We start from the raw sequence: 19122 nt of genomic DNA, 5'->3' as shown, positions 1-19122 counted from the left end.
AATACACAATAAAATTTGAAAGATAAAAAAAAAAAACTCCACAAAGGAAGTTGACATTTATTTCTGAATCTGCCTCACCCTTCCAACCACAAGAAGTTCTATGAAAACTTGCTTCACTTAACAAAAAAAACCCAACAACTTAAACTTTACCCAACATATTCTAAAAAACAGGAACAACTCAAAGTTTCTTGAGAACCACTCAAAACTTTACTAGTAACTTCTGTATGCTTTCCTTCTGTTAATGGGGTTTTTTTTCCAAAATACTTTATGGGAATGAAAAACAGCTGAATGGAAAGCTTTATCATGCATCACCCATTAAATCTGTTATGTGTCTGCACTTTAAAATGTGCAAAAATGCTAACTGCAACAAGATCCTGATTTCTATTTCCCAGGCCCATATGCCAATTGAATTTGGTAAACAAATTCAAAGAATATTTTAAAAGTTCATGAAAGGAGAAGTACCAGTAGTTTCAATTCATCAATGTTTAATAAAAAAATCAGTATTCATTTCATGAATTATTACCCTATCCTAACTGATAAGTTTTGTTTCTTTTTGTGGGAGGGGAGAATATGTTAATACAACGGAGAGGTTAATCACTTTCCATCTCTTACTAAACAGATACCTCAGAAATATATAAGTTTATTTAAACTACACATTTATCTTAAACCAATGATTTTTCTATTTTAATGGTGCCTCATTTGTAAAAACAAAAACCAAACAAAAACACCTTTAATTAATGGTTCTGTCATACATTATCAAAGATTAAGTGCTCTGAATCTCTCAAACTACTATTTGCCAAAATGTTCTAAAGTTCCTAATCCTTCCCCCATGCCCCTGATACTCTCTTTATTTCAACACCTACCCTCCACTTCTTTCTTCCACATCTTCCACCTCTTACAGGTCTCCCCAGTGCCAAAAAACAAACCTATCCCTCAAACCTTCTACCCCTCCATGCCAGCAGTTCATTCACAACATGTCAATGCCAAGGCTACTCTTAATCCAATACAGAAAGTTCTTCACCATCCAATTTGCTCATCAACTCCTTGCAATCTAGTTTCTAAACCTACAGTTCTACTGAAACTACTCTCTGATAAGAGTTCTAATCTCACCTTCAAATCTCATGACCTTTCCTTAATCTGAGAATCATCCATCTTCCTTATACTGTATCTCTGTAGCATCTGCCACTGCTAACTATGCTCTCCTTGATATGATCTTCTCTCATCTCCCCTGACATACTGTTCCTAACTTCTTTCCATCAGTCTCATTCACAGTCAGAGATCATTAGAGATGAGGGAACCTTAGAGATCACTGAATTTAACCTTGACATTTTATAGACAAGGGAAACACATCTTTAGGTCTGTAAGGACCTGAGCATTAAGTGCTCTGCCCAAGGTCAGGTAACTGGAGGCTGAGCCAGCACCAGAATCCAAGCAGCCAAGCTTAATCAATGACCTTTTCCTTCTAGGTCTCCTGTACTGGCTCCTCTTCTCAACTCATTAAGGTTTTCCTGAGCACTTACCCTTTTGGTCTAAGCTCTCTTCCCAGTAAACTTCACACATGCCAGTAGTTTCAATGTTTACCTCTACGTGAATGATTCTTAAATTTAATCTTCAGCTCTGAATTCTCTCCAGAGCTCCAGACCCATCTTTACAGATTTATAAATACCTGCTAGGTATCTCCACCTTAATATTCTACCAGCACATCAAATTCAACATGTCCCCAAATTGAACTATCAGTTGTTAAGCATTTATGGACATACTCCTAATGTTAATTCCTCTAACCTCACTTCATATGTTCAATTAGTTGTCAAAGATCCAGTTGTGTTTTCTATTTATAATTTGCTATCATCATTGATCTTACGTAACATAAGCTGAAGTCTTCTCCTTTCTGTAATCCTCCTCCTTTATCCATTACAATTAACAACAACAAAAAAAAGCAAAGAAAACCCCCAAAACAAACCTTCACACACTACTAAAGGCAAATCAATATTTGTTATGTACTTAGGAAAAGTAAAATACAAGAACATCATTCTTTCAACTAAATACAATGAACTAGGTCTATTTCCTGGGATATCAGGTGAACAGTCTCCCTCATATGCCCTTGTCCGCACATTTTTATGACTAAAAGATGTAGTTTTGTTTTGGGATCCATAACCTAAGTTCTTATAGGACTCCCTCCAGAACCATTATTATACAAGTAGACAAATAGTTAAGGCCATGACCTTAATCATTAAGAATACAGTTATCCCTTCCATATTGTGGGGGCTGGGGGTGCAGTGGCCCCTGAGATCTGGGAAATCCACATAAAATTTTTTTGGCCCTCCTAAATAAAGAATAGAATAAATGGGGGGGCAGGATAGGATTAAGGGAAATAGAGTCAGTTTTTCACAACATGACTACTATAGAAGTGTTTTGCATAACTGCACATGTATAACCTACATTGAGTTGCTTGCCTTTTCAATGAGAGTGGGTGGGGAGGGAGGAAGAGAGAAAATTTGGAACCCAAAGTTTTAAAAACACAAGTTTTAAAAAATGTTTTCACATGCAACTGGGAAATAAGAAATACAGGAAATGGAGTACAGAAATCTATCCTGCCCTAAAGGAAAATAGAAGGGGAAGGAAATAAGAGAAGGGGGGGAGAGATAGAAGGGAGGGCAGATTAGGGGAAGGGATATTCAGAATGCATGCCATCTTGGGATGGGGGAGGGGCAAGATGGGGTGAAAATTTGGAACTCAAAATCTTGTGGAAGTAAATGTTGAAAACTAAAAATAAATAAATTAAAAAGGAAAAAAAAATTGGGGGGGGCCCTCCTTCCCTTTGTACCAGAGAAGTCTGAATTATCATGGTATTAAAAGATAAAACATGTTGATATTATACAATTTTATACATAGATTTTATGCACTTCTAAGTTTCTAAACTTTTTCTGTGTCATCTGCAAGCCTTTGCATCTCATTTGCAGCTTCCGCAAAACTCCCCCAAAATTCCCATTTAATTTCTTATGCCAACCTGTGATATGTCAAAACTGTAATGGGGAAAGCCACAATGTAGAAGGGATAACTGTATTCCTCATAGCATGTCAGAAAAACAAATTCTGTAATTCACTACTAAAATTAATGTCCACAAGTGTTCTAAAAGGAATTCCTTTTAAAAAGGAAGGGAAAAACAAAACAAAACAAAACAAGAGCATAACTATAGAAATAAGTTAAAAAAACAACCACCCCATGCCATTGTTTTATTTAATTCAATGATACTAATCTCTGGTTCCCATTAAGCAGTTTTCTTACCTGCCTAGCTCTTTAGATGTGAGCATGTAAAAATTGTGAAAGTTTTCTGTCTTTATTGGAGTTTGGATAGCCGTAGACAGCATGCCTGAGAGGCTCCGGCAATCAAATCTTCTTCTGGACATATTGAGTACAAATGTATTCTTCTCTAGTTGCTTATTTTCACCTGTTAAAAAAAATACAGGACACACCAACTTAAATGTAATTAGAAAATATGATGCTATCTCACAGAGACAGGATATGAGTTACACTGCATAGTTCCAAATATAGCCATAAGATATGACTAACAAAAAAAAAAAAGATCGAACACCTTTTCAGCCTGCAGGGGATGTAGAAAAAATAAAAAAGTATGCCTATGAACTCAATTAGTTTTATTCATTTTCAGAACATAGCTAAATAAAACACTTCAAAACCCTTTACGCCCTGGGAAGTCCTTCTATTGTATGTCTCCTATCCATCATTTAACCCAAGCCTCTTGTTTTACATATGAGGCAACTGAAGTGCAAAAAGATAAAGTAAATTGCCCAAGGTCTCACAAGCAGTAATTGGGCTGGTATATGAACCCAGGTCTTCTGAATCCAGACCCAGCACACTCTGCTATGCCACTAAATTTTCCTCTTTCAATTCAGAATAATGCTTGGACTCTAATTTAAACAACATAACACTGAGCTTCACGCTTCAACCTGAGGAAAGATGCAAGTGAAAATTAAATGGTATGAAGTCATTTTTTGTATATGCAACCATATACTATATGTATTATATTTACTTATAGAACCTGCTACTTTTAAACTATGGAATTAACTTATGTGAGGAAAGGCGGCAACATGCTGAAATCTCTGCTATACTTTTCCCAGCCTTTTCTCTACTCTTAGTTCAGGCTCATCACTACCACCTAGATTACTACAACAGACTCTTAATAGGTTCCCCTGCCTCGAGCCTCTTCCACAGGAGCCATTTATAACAGGTTTCCAACATATCTTTCCAGCCTCACAGATACACTACTACTTCCTCCCCAAACTCCATGGTCCACATCAATTGGCCTCTGCTCTATTCCTCACATGTTCCTACATTTCATCTCTGCACTTACTATGGGGGCCATCTCCAGTTATCCTGATCTGTATCTTACCACTGGACCCAGGTGGCTCTGGAGAAGAAAGTGAAGATGGTGACTTTGCACAACCCTCCCTCACTTAAATTCAATCCACTTGCAAGTCATAGCCTTCCTGATGTCAAAGTCCTCTTCAAGAACAAAGGACAAACAACAACAGCACTATTGTACTGGTTGCCCTTTGTTTCTTGGAATGCACTGTCTTCACTTGTACCTCATGGAGTCCCACACTTCATTCAAGATTCACTTCATGAACTATCTTCTACAGAAAGTCTTCAACTGCCAGTGTCTTCCCTTCTTAACTAGCAAGTATGCATCTGATATGTATTGCTTCTTTATATACTTATAAATGTGCATACGTCTCCCCTTAGAGAATGCAAGTTCCTTAAAAACAAGAACTGTTTAATTTTTGGTCTTTGCATTCCCAGTGTCAATAGGGCACAGGACCTTACATACAGTAGGTGCTTAATAAATGCTTACTGACAGACTGGTTGATTATAGCATGGAACTTAGTCCAATGGTTACATGTTAAATTTACTAAGTTTTTTTCATTTCTCAGAAATTACCACAACTCCTCAGGTTCCTCCTCTTCCTTTAGGGGGTCAGGGCTAAATATATCTGGGTCTAAAATGTCTATAGTATGATGACAAATTATCTGACAACTGCTATATCAGAAACATATCTATGATAGTATGTGAATGGTGTCAATTCAGACTCATCTATAGCAGAATACTATATTCATTATCACTGTGGACAACTCCTGCTATAATACACAATAAGCCAGAGGAAAAGAATGCACAAACAGAATACAGCACATCTTGGGGTGCTTTCCTAATTGGTCTGCATACTCGGAGAAAAATAAGACACACTCATTCCTTCCAGAGTAGGAAGGCCTGCACCTGATTCTCAATCTGCAAATAACCAAATCTGCTTTCAGGCCAAGATTGTGGGCAGTCTATTACCTACAGATGACAGTCACAGTTGTTTCTTCTCTTCGGATATCTTAGACAAACACTAATCCCAAAGCTACTAAAAGAGGTGCAAATATGCTGTAACCTATGAGGATCCATTACTACTCTTGCTATTTTTGCCAGCTATTTTGCTAACAGAATTCTGTTCCTATTGGACTTTAAAGGTCTGAAGTTCAGAGAGGCAAAGTGTCCTGCCCGCCAAAGTCATATCGAAGAAAATAAGAAGACTGCTTTGATTTCAAATCCAGAATTCTTTCCCCTTCATATTTTAGTTTTTTTTTTTTTAATTTCCATTTCTCTTTCCACCTCATCATGCTGCCTCTCATAGCCTCAGGCAGAACAACAAGCATCATATGCCCAGACTGGCCACCAATGGTGCTGAAAATTTTAATTTTGGGCTCTCACCTCTCTCTCATGTCTAGCTAACAGTGTGTCATCATGAGGCTGTAAGACCTTTACTTTTTTTTAAATTCAATTTCATTTTATAGTCCTCATTCTCTCCCTCTTCCCCACTGAGAAAGAAAAACAAAATGTTCCAAACACAAAATAGTCAAGCAAAAGAAATTCTTACATTTGCCATGTCAAAAAAAAATATGCCTTAATCTGTACATCACCTCTCTGTCAGGAGGTGGGCAGCATGTTTCATCGTGAAGCCTCTGAAATGGGGGGGGCGGGGTTGGTCACTGTGTCTTTCAAAACTGTTTTCTTGCAATATTGTTATTACTGTATGAATAGCTCTCCTGATTCTGCTCACTTTGCATCAGTTCAAACAAGTGCAAGACCTTTTCTTAACAGTGATAGCACTAAGAACTAACTCTGGAAGACCCACAGCTGAGGCCACCTACATTTCCTTATTGATGTTGCCCATACACAGGAGGAGGGTAGGGCTGGGCCTCCTTTTACTCATTTTAAGACAGGATGTCTGCTAAGGTTTTTCTCACTCTAGACACATCAATCACCTGGAGGGGGAAAAAAAATTTAAAAACAGTTAACTGCCACTGGGCATTATTTCTAGATAAGATCTGGATCTCCTGGAAACAGATAAATGTTTTGTGGTCCAATAGGAAAGGGGCTTGGTGTTTAACTTCCTCTAAGTTGCCTTTATAGCTAGCAGTTCCCAGTTAATCTCAATGTAAATGCAGGCCAAGAAGCAACAGTTAGAACTGAATATGGAACAACTGATAGGCTTAAGACTGGAAAAGGAGAACAACAAGTCTGTATTATTGTCACCTTATTTATTGAATTCATAGGCAGAGCAAATCTTGCAAAATGCTAGGCTGGATGAATCAAAAGCCAGAATCAAGGTTGCCTGGAAAAACATCAACAATCTCAGATATGCAGATATCACTCTGATGGCAAAAACTGAAGAATTAAGAACTCATTTGATGAGGGTCAAAGAGGAGAGTGTAAGAGCTAGCTTGAAGCTTAACATCAAAAAAACTAACATCTTAGCAACTGGTCCTATCACTTTCTGGCAAAGAGAGGGAGTAGAAATGGAATCACTGTCAGATTTTATATTCTTGGGCTCAAAGTTCTCTGCAGATGGTGACTGTAACCATGAAATCAAAAGACACTTGCTCCTTGGAAGGAAAACTGGCAAATCTGGATAGCATGCTAAAATGCAGAGATATAATCAAAGCTATGGTTCTTCTAGTATCATTATATGGCTGTGAGGGCTGGACTATAAGGAAAGCTGAGCATCACAGAATTGATGCTTTCAAATCATGGTGCTAGAGAAGACTTTTTAAAAGTCCCTTGGACAGCAAGGAGATCAATTCAGTTAATACTTAAAGAAATTAATTCAGGCTATTCACTGGAAGGTCAAATACTGAAGCTGAAACTTAAATGTTTTGGCCATACAATGAGAAGACAGGACTCATCAGAAAAGATCCTGATGTGGGAAAAGACTGAAGGCAAAAGGAAAAGGGGGCTAAGCAGAGGATGAGGACAGATAGCATCACAGAAACAGCGAATATGAACTTGGACAGACTTCAGAAGATAGTGGAGGACAGAAAGGCCTGGTTTGCTATGGTCCATGAGGTCATGAAGAGTTAGACATGACTGAACTGAACAACAATAACAATTTCAAGTCATCAAAATCAGCTATTGGGAATAACAGCTGTTCAGGTATTCAGCCTCTGTCTCTGACCAATCATCTTTTTCTAAAAATAGCACTGTCCCTATGTCACTCCAAAAGTTTCTATCCCTACGAAAAAGAGGCATCCAGGGTTCAGGCACCGCAGCAAAAGTATAACCACAAACACCCCTGCCCCTCTCCTGTTTAACATCCACCTTGTGTAATAATACCTTTCTTACCAATCATATAAAAGGTTTTGTCAGCCCTAGATATCATGAAATGTTCTCTGAACCTATATAAAAGTTCTCTGAGCCTAGAAAGTGTTGTCTGGGCTTTAATCCCTGTTGGTGGAACCCAGCAGTCTGGTCATGGCTGGTCCAACCTGCAAAGGTTAACTGGGGCAAGTTAAAGACATATTTCTTACGGTTTCCAGTATGAGTCACAGGGAACCCAAATAGAGAGGTGACTCCTTTTTAAACCTGCACAATGTTCTCCTGTCCAGGCTAAGAGAAAATTGTATCATCCACAAGGTGATATATTCATTGAGCAAAGTCACCCAACACTCATGAATCAGATAATATAAAGTGGCAGGTGCATTAGTTAAACAGAAGAGCTTAACCAAATGTTCATAATGCAGAACAGTGTTCAAAAAGCTCTTTCATTCCTCCCTGGCTCTAATTCTAAGAAGATGATATACCCTTTCATAGATTCAAGTGGTATAAATCCATGCTCCCTGAACTACAGTCAAAATGTCCACAATCAATGGAAAAGAGAGCACCTATAAATGGGAAAACTAATTTAAATATTAGTAAACTGGTAGAGGGACACAATTCACTCCTCTTTTGCAGGTGGGGGTGAAGGTATGTGCTAACAATCAGAGAAACTACATGCTTTTAAACCTTTGCTTGGATGATTTCTCACTGTTAGGTAGTGCAGTGGATATAGCACTAGGTCTGAAGTTAGGAAGATTCATCTTCCTGAGTTCAAATCTGGCTTCAGACATTTACTAACCATTTGACCCTAGCCATGTCACTTAACCCAGTTTGCCTCAGTTTCCTCATCAGTAAATGAACTGGAGAAGGAAATGGCAAACCACTCCAATGCTTTGGCCAAGAAAACCCCAAATGGGGTCACGAAGAGTTGGACATGACTCAACAACAACAATAACAACATTCTCACAGCGCCTGTGTTTCCTGCTCACTAAATTCTGCCAGAGTAGTTAAACTCGACTAAAAGTCTAAGGGACAATTATAAGCACAGTACAGAGGAACTAGTAAATGTATTCCTGTGAAAGAGGCCTCACAAACCTTGTCTTTTCAGTGGGAATTCCTTCTATCCTCCACTTAAGAGATGTGACCATTGCTGAAGTGGAAGCCTTTATGTAAAGTCAAGTTTTTTCTTGAAAAAACAAACAAACAAACAAAAAAACAAAAAAAACAACACAATAGTCTGAATTCCCGGTCAATGCTGGGATCATCTCAGCCACCAGAACCCATTTACCACTTTGAATATGTTATATTTATATTCCTCAAAATGATGTCTTCCATATGACCTTCTTCCTTCCATGCCAATGAAAGTCTCATACCATGTCAACTGTATTTCTGGGATATCAACTCTCTATTTTCTCTTTTTCTCTCAATTTTCTATGGTCCAGACTTATGTGGAGGAAGTAGTCCCTATTTTTTTATCTGAACACCCAGAACCATGCAACACTTAGTTCATTCATCTCAAGGGCTTCTATTCCTCTGAGTAGAGGGCTCTGGCCATCCAATCCCTAAGTATCTTTCTCCTCTGCTCCTGTCCTACTTTTTGTCAGATTTGACTCCCCTAATCAGAAACTCCTACCTAATTTCTCATTATTAAGTAGGCATTTAATAAATATTAGTAAAATTCCCGGAGAATTTTCTCTAAATGGAAAGTTCTTATCTTCTCTGTTTGGTCTAGTGGTCAGGGGTACCAAAGTTGAAGTAAAGTTTATGATGAACCAGGAATCCCCATTCGCTTCCAGCCGTACAGATTCAGGTCTCTTTTATTGCTAACCACTTTTCTGTATTTCCAAGCACAAGCCGAACCCTCTCTCTTGTTCAACCAACTGTTGAACTAAAATTTGAGACACATTTATGAGCACCAATTCTCTAATTCCTCACTTAACTCCTCCCTAAATGCTTCAATCCAAATACATCTTTGTGGCCCCAAACAGCTCATGGAGTAGTAGCAATGAGCTTCTGTGTCATTTTCTTAACATGATTCCAACTGAATACTCAAACATGGCTAAGAAACTGCTCTGTAAACAGCTTTAGCTATTAACAGTGGACTTCCTTTCTCCATTGGGGAATTGCTTATTTGAGCACAGCTCTTTCTAATTTCCTCACTGTAAAATTACTTGATGTACTGGGAAGACACAGGACTGAGTCTTCAAAAAGTACTTCACACTGGCCAAGTAAAATTGGTGTCTACTACAGCTGCTTCTTAAAACAGGTACAGCACTTAGGGATAGGGATGGGGCCTGGCATAGTTTTCAGTACCAGAGGAGCTGCCAAAATGATATGACTAAGCCAAGTCTCGTTGATCTTAAGGTGTCACTGCTTAAAACTCATGGAGCTATTTTCCCCAAGCCTGTAAACCATTTTCCCCAGGCAAAGAACATCCATACCGCTCAAAGAATCAGTAAATGTGGGCTCCAAATAACTGTAGGCTGACGGAATTCTCAGACTAACTATCTTATCCAAAATGTAGCTACAATTCTCTCTCTCTCTCTGCATGACCTCATCACCACAGAGTTTAACTTTATCAGAAGCCCAAAGAAAGGAAGACACAGACAACAGTCTCACTCTCGGTGTGTGCACTGGGGACAAGGCACAGATACATCACCACCATCAGGAAAACTTAGCAGAGAGCTTAGTCGATGCAGCTATGACCTTCTCAAGTCCCTGAGGCTTACCTGGCTTAGACTCCCAACCCAGATACAAGTAAATCTACCTACTGCGTGGGTTCTTAAAAAGGGGTCTGCTAAATCGTTTTTTAAAAATATTTTGAGGGGCAGGTAGGTGGTGCAGGGGAAGCAGCTAGGTAGCACAGTAGATGGAGCACCAGCCCTAAAGTCAGGAGGACCTGAATTCAAATGTGGCCTCAGATACATAACACTCACTAGCTGAATGACTCTGGGCAAATCACTTAACCCCAACTGCCTCACAAAAAAAACCAGACCAAAACAAAAATATTTTGATAACTGTATTTCAAAATAATTTGGTTTACTTTGTAATACTATTTTATTTTAGGCATTTAAAAACATTATTCTAAGGAGATCATAGGCTTTAGAAGACAGCTAAAGGAGTCCATGACACACAAAAAGATTAAGAACCCCTAAACTAGTGGTATTCAGCTTGTTTATGGTCAGTCTAATTATCCTATAAAGGTAGTCATCATTCTTTTTTTATTTTATTTTATTTTGGAGGCAATGGGGGTTAGGTGACTTGCCCAGGGTCACACAGCTAGTGAGCGTTATGTGTCTGAGGTTGGATTTGAACTCAGGTCCTCCTGACTCCAGGGCTGGTGCTCTATACACTGCGCCATCTAGCTGCCCCCATCATTTTTCTTTGACCTGAAATATCTCAGCTACCTACATATCACCATACATTCTGCTCCCCCTACCCCACCCCACCTGCATGCTATTCTGGCAATGGTAATACAAATGCAATGCACTTGTCGTCCTCCATTGCCAATGTGACAGTAAGAAGCAATACCCTCTTCTAAACCAGGAAAGACCAAATGGAACCATCTCTGCACACACAGCAAAAGAGTCTTTTAGTAGCATTCTAAGAGCCTGGAACAGAAGGCTGAATTAGTCCAACACCATCACCCTGGGGAACAAAATTTAAGGAAGGATCCTTCTTAAGCTGCAGCATTGGGACCATGCCCTGTTGCCCTACTCATTGGTTACCTTCCCCCTATAATGGCTCTTCTGCCACATCATATTTGCACTACATACGAAAACTAGTGCAGTGGGAGGAATCTTATGATACACTTTATATACAGGTTGGTAGATTATAAGCATAAATTCAGATATAGCAATGCAGTGAAAAGAATGTTGAACTTGGAGTCAGAATGTAAATGAAAATCTTAGCTGTTATTTACTACTAGTCTGATTTTAGCAAGGTCACTCTAATTTTCTGGGCCTCAGTTCCCCCATCTGTAAAACAAGGGAATTGAACTATGTAGAACATCTTCAAAGTCCCTTCAAGCCATGGGTGTGCTGAAGCCCGCTCAAACTTTCTCCAGAGAGAGCTGATAGTTAAATTTTCAGTGGTAAGCATGTATGTCTTGGAAATCAGCAAATGCTACAAATCAAGGCTTGGTTTATTGTTCTGTTGATTATTTAGACTTAAGAAAGTGATGGAAAAAATGTTAATAATACAAACTAAATTTAAAAGTGTGTAAAGCATATATTCTGTCTCCCCCTCCCCCAAACTGGGTGTTAAACATTTACCAGCACACCCTCGCCTCCAGCTCTACAATTATGATTCTAAGTATAGCACATGGTACAGTTATAGAGTACTATTTGGGAAATAAATGTGTTCTCTTAGTTCTAGAACAAGTAGGAGTATACCTTTAACATATATATATTTGAGGACTGGTAGGTATAAGGGAGGGGAGTTGCTAATCATATAGGCCTAAAACACCATATCATGTTTAGAGCCTTGAAAAATGTGAATAAGCAAGTGGTAAATATACTCAGAAGAACTTCCAGATTTGCCTTCCCCAAATACAATTTAAAAAAAAAAAAAAGAAAGAAAAACTGCTGACTCGGCTGCCTTCCTTACTATACTAAAGTCTGCCTATACAGTGGTTCCCTTGCATGGACCCAGACAACCTCATGATAGTAAAACAGCTGTGTCTTAATTGGTAAATATTTTGAAAAGCTACAGTAAAGAAAAATCTATCAACAAATTTATCTGAACTTAACTATAGTACTGTGCTAGGCACTGTAAAGATAATGTCGATGGACACTGTGTGTTTCTATCAGGGCCTTTATGTGTAAAGTGACCCATTTGTAGAGGTACACCATCTAGCTCCCATTTGTCCTGAGTACATGAAGTCAGAGCTAACAGTCCAAAGGGTTTTTAATAAATTGGATTACTGCAACAGACTCCTCATTGGTCTCCCTGCCGCATGTCCCTTCCTTCTCCAATCCAGCATTCACAGACACTAAATTAATATTCCTAAAACAAACAAAAACAAACCTAATCATGTCATTGCTTTGCTCAAAAGGTTCAGTGGCTCCCTAGTGCCTTTAGGGTAAAAAACAAACTCCCATTTGAGATTTCAAGCCCTCCATTCTATCTTTTCAGTAATTCACATTACTCCCCTCATTACACACTCTACCTCACAGCCAAACTGCTCTACTTCCTGTTCCCCTAATACCAAATTCCATCTCCCACCTATGTCCCTTTTTAGAAGTTATTCCCTGTCCCTATTGCCCCTCCCTACCTGCCACCTCTCATGCCTAGAATGTGTTCCTTTCCTCACCTCTGCTTCTTGGTATCACCAGCTCCATTCAAGCAGACTTCTGATTCCCAAAGGACTGCCCCACCCCCACCCCACCACAAACACATCCTTTCCCCAGTGAAATTTAAGCTCTTTAGCCCCTTTCAAACTCAGGATCTGGTAGGTGATTAATAAATGCTTAATAAAAACTCTTTTTAAACTGAATTCTCTGGATTTATGTTGGGGTACGAAGCATGTCTAACTGATATAGGCTATAACTTATATTTTGTGGTTAATTATTAAAAAGGCCCAATACATATAGTAGAAAGCAACAATCAGGAAGTTAACAAATTCATTTTCCTCTTACTTTACTATTTCATTCTTTATTCTCTCCTTATAACCAATTCTCTATATAACCCCTCCATTAAAAAAGAAAAAAGGGCAGGATAAGATTTCTATTCTGAGACTTCCAGAGTGACAATGGACTGGCTCTCATCTGAACTACTGTTTTACATTCTAAAATTGAAGTTAGGTGGTCAGGAACTGAAATGTGTATTAAGTATGACAAACAGTTATTATATACTGTAGTTTTAACCCACCCCCAACACACACACACACACACACACACACACACACACACACACACACATGCTGAAGAGTTAAGAGTCCAACTAAGAAATTAAAGTAGTATTGTACTAGGTAAATTATTATCTGATAATGTAAGACTTGGTTAAATAAAGTGAGAACCATTTTACAATCTTATTGGAGACCTCCATTTCTCTACAAAGCACTCCATACACATATAATGCCTACTCAAGTTAGACCATCAATAATTACAGTTTACTATTTATCAAAAGCCCTTTAAGGTCGACCAAGTGTTTCCCCTACCCTGTGAGGAAAGCAGTTTTAAGTATTATTATCCTCCTTTTACAGCTGAAGAAACTGAAGCTCAGAGCTAAAGCATCCGTGGTCATACCACCACCAGTGCTATAACTAAACCCCCAAACTTCTGACTCTAAAGTCCAATGCTCTTTATGAAATACTAGGATTATTCATCCTATTGAGGGGCTGCTGTGTATTTTTATTTTGCGAGTCTCAGTGTGAAGAGTATTAAAAGCAAGAGAGACCAATATCTAGAGTCACAGCACCACACAGGAATAGCCTTTGAATACTGCTGCCTTTTTTTTTTAAATAAACATAAACAGGAATGAAGGATCCCCTGAAAGATCTAGTTTTGGGGGACAGTGTAGACTGGAAAGCTGCTGGCATGTGACAAAGAGTAAGGGACCTCTTTCTGAAATCTCTACCCAATCACAAACGGAAGAGGTGATCAGAGAACATGCCCATAGGTGTGGGGAGTGAAGAAGGAAGGAGTTATTGGAAAGAGAGCCAATGAATGGCAATGAACCTAGGAAGAGAGAGATAAAAATACAGGTTTAGGTGATTTCCGCCCCCCCCAGGTTCTCAAAAAGGAAAGGTTGTATCCCAATCCCTCTTAAGCATTTTTAACTTCCTAGTTTTTAAAATGCCTGCACTGAGAAAAGCATAAACAGGTGTGGTTCCATTGACAAATACAGAAGCACTCCAGTTAACCGACAGCAGCTTAACCATTTTGGTAGTTAACTGCCCCAGGGCTGAAGTCCCCAGAACCAGCCCCAGCCTTGAATTCTGTGCCAAGAAAGGGAGGCATTCTGCTTTCTTCTTCCTGTACTTTCAAAACAAGAAAACTGGCACCATAACTGTCAACCAGGATAGACAGAGGCTGAAGAATGCATAAAGACCAAGAAATACACAGTATTATGAAAAAATCATGTTTCCACTGTAAAACATAAATTATTCTTATTAAAAACTACAAGCACAATACTACACATTATAAATTTAAGTCCATTAATTTCTGCATTAAAGATAATATATAACTGTTAAGTTTGAAAAAAAGCCATTATTACATTATTATACATGGATGGGGGGGTAGTGAAAGGAAGGAAGCAAAGAAATTTTAAAAAATCTATATTACATTAAAAATGAGAAAATGCCTAATCTCCTTATTAAATTGCTATTATGATTAGAGAACCACAAATGCCTAATCTCCTTATTAAATTGCTATCATGATTAGAGAACCACTAGGAGAGAGACACTTGGTCAAAGATGGAAAGAAATCTTCAATATTTATCAATATATACATATATATATATATATTTTGCTTTGTATGTATTTGTATGAAAGTTGTCTCCCCATTAGATTGTAATCTCCTTGAGGGCAGGTACTGTCTTTTGTCTCTTTCTGTAACCCTAGTACTTATTATGCTTGTTGATTGATTGACATATACTGTGTGGCTTGGGGCAAATCACTTAACCTTGTAGTTCTCCAACAACTTCCTAAGACTAAAATGAATTACTGATCTGTATCAGTAGATGGAATTGACATACTGTGCGTTTATTAAAAAAAAAAACCTGACAAAATCATAGATCTGGATAATTCCTCCCCTATGTTAACAGTTGCTCACTTGTTAACAAATATCTGTTTTAACTAACAGATGAAAATTAAATGCATAATTACTCGAGTAACATTTTAAAATTTCTGGGTGGCAAAGATCATCTTCTTGACAATATCATTCAACCATAGCACATTACTAAATAATAAACTAGGTGAAATTAAACTTATCAACTTATCAAGGTAAACATAAACCATTTTTGTTGAAAACTCAGCAACGAGAAAATTTCAGCCTAAAAGGCAGTAACACTCTGTCAACAATGATGACCTAAGACATATCCCTTGATGCACTAAAATACTTTTTAAATGTCCTTGAATGTGAAGAACCCTGTCAAGTTATAAGGCACACAACCTACCAGAAATACATGCCAAAGTTTTGGTAGTTGGCAGCTCAGCTAAAAGTTAAGGGAATATCTGACACTGATTTTCTTGCTTGTACTGTTTGAAGGGGGAATAGAAGGAATTGGGTATGGAAATCCTCAGTATTGGGAGAATACAGTTCTATAGTTTTAACCTTTTAACAATTATTAGTTTCATGTAACAGTGGTAAAACATTGCTGATAGAAGACCAACCATAAACTTTCTGAATGTAAAATCTTTGTTGCCCAGAATATCAGACTATCTGGCATACTCGCCAATGAGTCAAGTCTACAGTTTTCTTCAAAATGATGCTGTCTTAATGGAACCATTTTAATTCACTATTTAGTCATCACACAAAAATAAAAGCCAGATCTCTGTCCCCCAAAATTAATATTTAAGTTTAAAAAAAAACCCAGCATTTTTAAAATAAAATTACATATAACATCTGAGGGTTTCTTTTTCCCATTATTTCTTAAATTGCCTTCAATTTTTTTGGCCCATATTTTACAAAATGGAAAAATATCATCTGAGATATAGGTCGGAATTAAAAAAAAGATAAGCATGTAAAATAAGTGTGCCATAATTGAGATATTAGCACATAAAAGATTCAATCATTTGTTTGCAAAAGGCCCATCAAATTTTGAGTACTACTAACTACCAGCAACAGAGGGGAAATTGGGGGAACTGATTATTTCCAAAGGAAAAAGATAATTCCACATATATGTTTTTAACACTTATAAGCAAGGAGAATTTTTAAATTTGCAAAAATTAATAAATAAACCCTAAATGCGCCTGACAGAAGGCTATAAAACTATTGAGAAATACTTTCTCATAGTTTTCGATGAGAAAGTAAATTTACTGACTTTAACTTTAATAAAATAATGCTCCTGGGCTCAAAAGCTTAATGACAAATTCCAGGAGAGTTTTGAATGTATTTCTGAAATGTCCATTCACATATTTTCCATCTTGTCCAGTATTTCCCTTAACATAACATGGTGTCACAGTGAAAATAGACATTTACAAAGATATGACCATTTAAAAGAGTCAACCAATAGCAATACAACGATCACAGTTTCAGAGCTGGAAAGGGACCATCAAAGTCACCTAGGTCCAAGCCCTTCATTTTACAGATAGGAAACTAAGGCCCAGAGACGTAAAGGTCACCTAAGTAGCAGGTGACAGTCTGATTTTCAACCCACGTCCTCAGATTCCAACTGCAGGACTCTTTCTACAGTACCAGGAAGTCTCATTACAAACTCTAAAATCTCATTAGCACTAAGTACATCTCATTACTAGATAAACAAAACAGTAAATGTGTCATACAGTCCTCTGAGTTCGGTTTTGGGAGTCTTTTTTCTTTTTTTGCTATTTTTTACTGAAATTTACTTAAAAACATTTTGCATTTAGGTATACTGGAAGAAGCTGGTTTCCTTCTGAACTCCAATATACAAAGTGCTGACTCTCTGCCACCATTTATGAAAATAATAAAAACTAAAGACTACCAATGTGGCCATTTCTTTAATTTTTTTTTCTATTTTCTAGCTTGGGATGACTCAAATATGAAGTATCTGCCTAAAATGAGTGATAAAGAAAAAAACTTTATGGGGACAAGTCAAAACTTTACAAAAGTACCTTTCTGTATATCCCTGCTTGTAAAAGTTTTTTTTTTAAAGGCCGGTTATAGAGAAGTTTGAGGAAAGCAAACGCAGAGATCCTGACTGAACAAGAATGAGAGAAAACAAAAAGCAATCAAGTGAGGTCTGAGAAGCTGAACCCTACAGGGTAAGCAAGAGGGGGAGTAAACGAAAAGCAGGTCCCCCTTCACCTTGTGAGTCCCAATCCGCACATTCACAACGTGGAGAAAAACACTGCATTCTAAGTAAACAGCCATGAAAACACAGACGCCAATAAACATATGACAAGCAGAAGTGAGCTCCTCTCCCAACTTCGTTCGAACCTAATCTGAGAACTTCAGGAGTGGAAGGATGACACACTGGACAAACACTTTCCCACTTTAACAACTCTACCCTTCTCTCCCCCCACCACCCAAGGTTGGATACTAGGATGGGAGGCTAAACTGGAAGCTAAACGTTTTGGGAAAGAAGTCAGGGGAATGGACAGGGTCTGGTGTAAAAAGCAAAAACTGAATCGAAGGGTCCCGTCAAGTCCTTTTCTCTAGTGGTGTGCTGGTAACCGCATCTGGGTTGGGGGTGGGGAAGTATTCACCGCACACATTTAAAATTTAATCTTCATTAACTTTGTTAAGTCTAGATAATCAACAAAACAATAAATCAAGCCCTGACTTGTAGTGTTTGCCCCTTTCCGAGGTGCAAATGCTCACGCTGACAATTTAACACCCAGCCCACCGCATTCCAGCCTCCAAAGCGCTAAGGACTTGAACTTGACCCCAGGTAGCCTCCGCCCGCACCACCTGCCTCCAGCCCCAAGACCCTCCCGACTGTTCGCAGAAGCGGCCGCCCTGCCCAGGCCCAGCCGGGAGGGGGGATGGAGGCGAAACCTTCCAGGCTGGAGAGGGGGTGGAGGCGAAGCCCCCCAGCCCGGGGGAATCCCCTCACCACGGGGTGCGGGGGCAGAGCGAGGGACCCTCCCCCCACACTCACCGGCGGCTCCCCGCACACGCTGCCCCCTCGACGGGGGAAATCTCTAGTTACCGGGCCAAAAAAAGGGGGCGTTGGGGAGACCCCGAGTCCCCAAGCTCTGGACGAGGCCAGGACGCGGGACTTGTCCCCTCCTTCCCTCCCAGCGGCGACGATTCGGCTCCGAAGGAGACGGCAGCAGGAGCAGCGGCGGCCACGGCGGCTACACCAACTAGCCCTTACAGTTGAGGTTTGAAAACTTGCAGCCTCGTCGTCCGGCAGCCCAGCCCCGGGGACTCCGCCCCCTCCATCCCAGAGAACCAATCAGAGTCAAGCTTAGGGGCGGAGCCGACACGTGACGGTCTAGGGAGGGCTGGCTGGTGGATACTGAGGGTGCAGCCCGTCCCAGGCTGGCCCGGGGTGTCTCGTGGCGGGCAGTGACTTGGGAGTCTGCAGAGACCACAGGCCGGGTGGGGGTGGGGCAGAGCTAATTACAAGGAGAGAGGGAGGGGATGGGAGATGGGGGATGGGGGAGAGAAAGAAGTAGGGAAAGGGGAGAAAGAGTGAAGCGGAGAGAGGGGAAGAGAGAGAAAGAGAAAAAGAAGAGAAAGGGGAAGAGATAAGGGGGGCAGGGAGAGGGGGCAAGGGGAGGAAGAGGGGAGAGGGAGAGAAAGAGAGAGAGGAGGGAGACGGAGAGGGGGAGAGACAGACACAGAGACATGCAAAGCTGCCCAGTGGTACTTGTGAGCAGCA

The 19122-nt window shown here is 39.5% G+C and overlaps 1 protein-coding gene across 1 annotated transcript in view; it reads right to left on the bottom strand.

The window, feature by feature from the left end:
- The window catches only part of STK17B (serine/threonine kinase 17b), a 39373-nt gene extending 20742 nt beyond the window's left edge, over positions 1 to 18631 (bottom strand). Inside the window, exons 1-2 of the mRNA XM_020993559.2 lie at positions 18394 to 18631; positions 3286 to 3448 (exon numbers count right to left, since the gene is read on the bottom strand). Coding sequence (XP_020849218.1) covers positions 3286 to 3407 — 122 coding nt within the window. The 5' untranslated portion in view covers positions 3408 to 3448; positions 18394 to 18631. The remainder of the gene's footprint in view (positions 1 to 3285; positions 3449 to 18393) is intronic.
- Positions 18632 to 19122: the final 491 nt, after the last annotated feature.

The sequence above is a fragment of the Phascolarctos cinereus genome, unplaced genomic scaffold (genome assembly GCF_003287225.1).
Source record: "Phascolarctos cinereus isolate Bilbo 61053 unplaced genomic scaffold, phaCin_HiC Scaffold_726;HRSCAF=1367, whole genome shotgun sequence".
In the NCBI taxonomy this organism is placed as follows: domain Eukaryota; kingdom Metazoa; phylum Chordata; class Mammalia; order Diprotodontia; family Phascolarctidae; genus Phascolarctos; species Phascolarctos cinereus.
The sequence above is the reverse complement of the archived record's forward strand: the minus strand, read 5'-3'. Positions and strand labels throughout refer to the sequence as shown.